This window comes from Montipora foliosa, chromosome 7, assembly GCF_036669935.1.
Source record: "Montipora foliosa isolate CH-2021 chromosome 7, ASM3666993v2, whole genome shotgun sequence".
Taxonomy (NCBI): Eukaryota; Metazoa; Cnidaria; class Anthozoa; order Scleractinia; family Acroporidae; genus Montipora; species Montipora foliosa.
In genome coordinates this window covers 12,389,244-12,391,743 of record NC_090875.1, presented here as the reverse complement: position 1 = coordinate 12,391,743, position 2,500 = coordinate 12,389,244, and the positions used below count along the sequence as shown (strand labels likewise).

The following is a 2,500-nucleotide window of genomic DNA, read 5'->3' as shown; positions in this document are numbered from 1 at the left end:
TTGAGTATCCCTATTTCCTACTGTGCACCTGTGTTCTTTTTGTGGAAGTCTGCCCGGCTGTGGCAATCTACATGTAATTATTGTTGAAAACCGCACACTACTGTCGGATATTTGACAAAAGAAAACCGACAAGAGAGTCGGGCGTTTCTTATGAAATTCAATTTCTATTTTTTGGTTGTGTTGTGCCTTGTGTTTTTTCTCTGGCAACCACGCTTTTCATTTTACCAAAAACTGGACGCCCAGTAAACTTCTTGGTTGTCTGGGAAAACCGGAAGACCGCTACATGTAATTTCAAGCAATGAATATCTGTCTACAACCCAACCAACCACACAAACTTTAAAAGACTGGACTTACCCTCCAGTTGCTATTCCTAATCTCTCTGTTATCACCCTACGAAATTTCTCTGTCCAGTCTTCCTGCTCTCCCCACGGTCCTGAAATTTGTAACAATTTTTATATTCATTACATAGCTAAGTGCAACATACATGTAAATGCAGAAAACGAAGAAGTTTTGGGCAAAACGTAAGTTCAGTTTACATTGCAGAAAACTCGCAGTCTTATGGTCCACGACAAGCATGGCTTACCATGATCAATTGGATATGGTTTGAGTCCATCTAATTCAAACAGTCGGCCATTAATCGGTACATAACTGACAAAATGAAATGCTTCCATTGCACGACCAGTGGATACTGCATTGGTTTTCTCAGGAAGCAGCTTGGGTTCTGGCCTATGTTAAAAAAAAAAAAAAAAAAGTATAGACACTCTTGGGACCGTCCGTTGGTGTCCGTTTTAATAGCTGGAGTATGATAAATAGGGTTACAGTTGTGCTACTACAGTGTATGTGGTGTGGCCTCACTTTCTTTAAAGTGGCTATCACCTCAACGCACTTTTCCACTTTATTTATTCTTAAAAATAATCCCGGCCAAATACATCGTGTTGTTTTTAGAAGCTTTGATTGAACAGTCACTTTTTTATTTGCTTAAAAGACGGGAAAAGTGGTCACAGTTTGAATTAATAACCGAGCAATGAAGAGGAATGGGTCCGATACCGGGTTGACGTCACAAACTGCTTTGCATCGTGATAGTTCTTTGAAAACGGCGATGCAAGTTAATTGATTTCGAATGGAATGGAATGGAATTTTCAAATATTTTCACCTCCCACCTCTGTGACCCGGGTTCAACCCTGACCTCGGGTCGTATATGGGCTGAGTTTCAGTCAATATCAACCTGACTCTGAGGGTTTTTGTCCGGGTTCTCCGGTTTTCCTTCCTCATCAAAATCGACTCTCAGTCAATTACAGTCGACTGTGGGCGGATAACCTCGATGGGGATAACCTCCGGTATCTTTCCCTTTCATTGAATTAAATTAATAAAGTTGGTATTAATATGCAAATATGTGACGTTCTCGTTGCCGTTGATAAAGCTCCCCATTAGTTGTGGTAACACTAGCCCTTTTACACATGCGTAAATACCGTTTGCCCACGGGCAAGGACGTTTTTGTGTGTAACCGCTTTCCCTAGACCGAAACTGTCCAAGGGTTATTTCCATGGATACATAAAAATAAACAAAAGAACTTCCAATGACAGTTCCTAAACTGAAAAGTACGGTTTATCTGCTCCCTGAGGTGGCTTGGCCAATCATAAAGCAGAACGTAGCTAACACTCGAAGATCCCTAATTATATTACTTATACGCTATTATTTTACCCTGAGAGGAGTCTTTTACCGTGTAACCGCATCCCCAAGGGTAACATGAAACCTGAGCTGAACCAAACCCAAGCCATTTACTCTCCGGAAGGCCCTAAACCCAAGGTGTGTGTAACCACAACTACTGTGTGACCTAAAATTGCTTTTCATGCCCGGAACAAAAGCTAAGCCTTTGTTTACTTTCGTTTATTCATTTCCTTCAAGTTCTGGATTAACACTTCGGTATTCGCCCAAGCTCTAAAAAAGCTCATCCAGGTTTGAATACCTTTATTAATTTTTCTGCTTTATATCCTTGTTTTAGAATGTGACAGGATGTTATTTCAAATTTTGTTACCGGTAACACTATGGCAAAGCGACAGTTAGCATTTTTTTGTTTTGATTTGCCAATCTTGGTTATAACATGCATGGTTGCCAATTATTAGAATCTTTACTGGGATGCTAAAGAATGCGATTGTAATGATAATACAACTCTTGTCTGATAATAATCTACTGATTTTGTTGAGTGAATTACATGTGAGAGATGACGGTATATTAAAGTAACAATGGAGGTAAAAAAATAATATTATTTCAAAACTTCAGACAGTACTCATGAAATAACTGAGACAGAATCATCATTATAATTATAGAGTGGCATGCGTAAGTTACACCTTGGTTCCTTGCCGGAGTTGCTCTTGTGGTTTGCTGGCTGCTGGTAAAGTTTCTTCAATCTGATATGTTTGATGCATACTTAAACCAGCTGTTCCAGTCTTTATTCCTCCCAAAAGGCGTTAGGGCTTGCTGTTATACACGTATTATTTAA

General features: G+C 39.6%; 1 protein-coding gene across 1 annotated transcript in view; it reads right to left on the bottom strand.

Moving 5' to 3' along the window:
- The window catches only part of LOC138010529 (ubiquitin carboxyl-terminal hydrolase BAP1-like), a 21,392-nt gene that overhangs the window by 12,010 nt on the left and 6,882 nt on the right, over window positions 1–2,500 (bottom strand). Inside the window, exons 7-8 of the mRNA XM_068857511.1 lie at window positions 584–726; window positions 355–433 (exon numbers count right to left, since the gene is read on the bottom strand). Of these exons, the coding sequence (XP_068713612.1) occupies window positions 355–433; window positions 584–726 (222 nt within the window). The remainder of the gene's footprint in view (window positions 1–354; window positions 434–583; window positions 727–2,500) is intronic.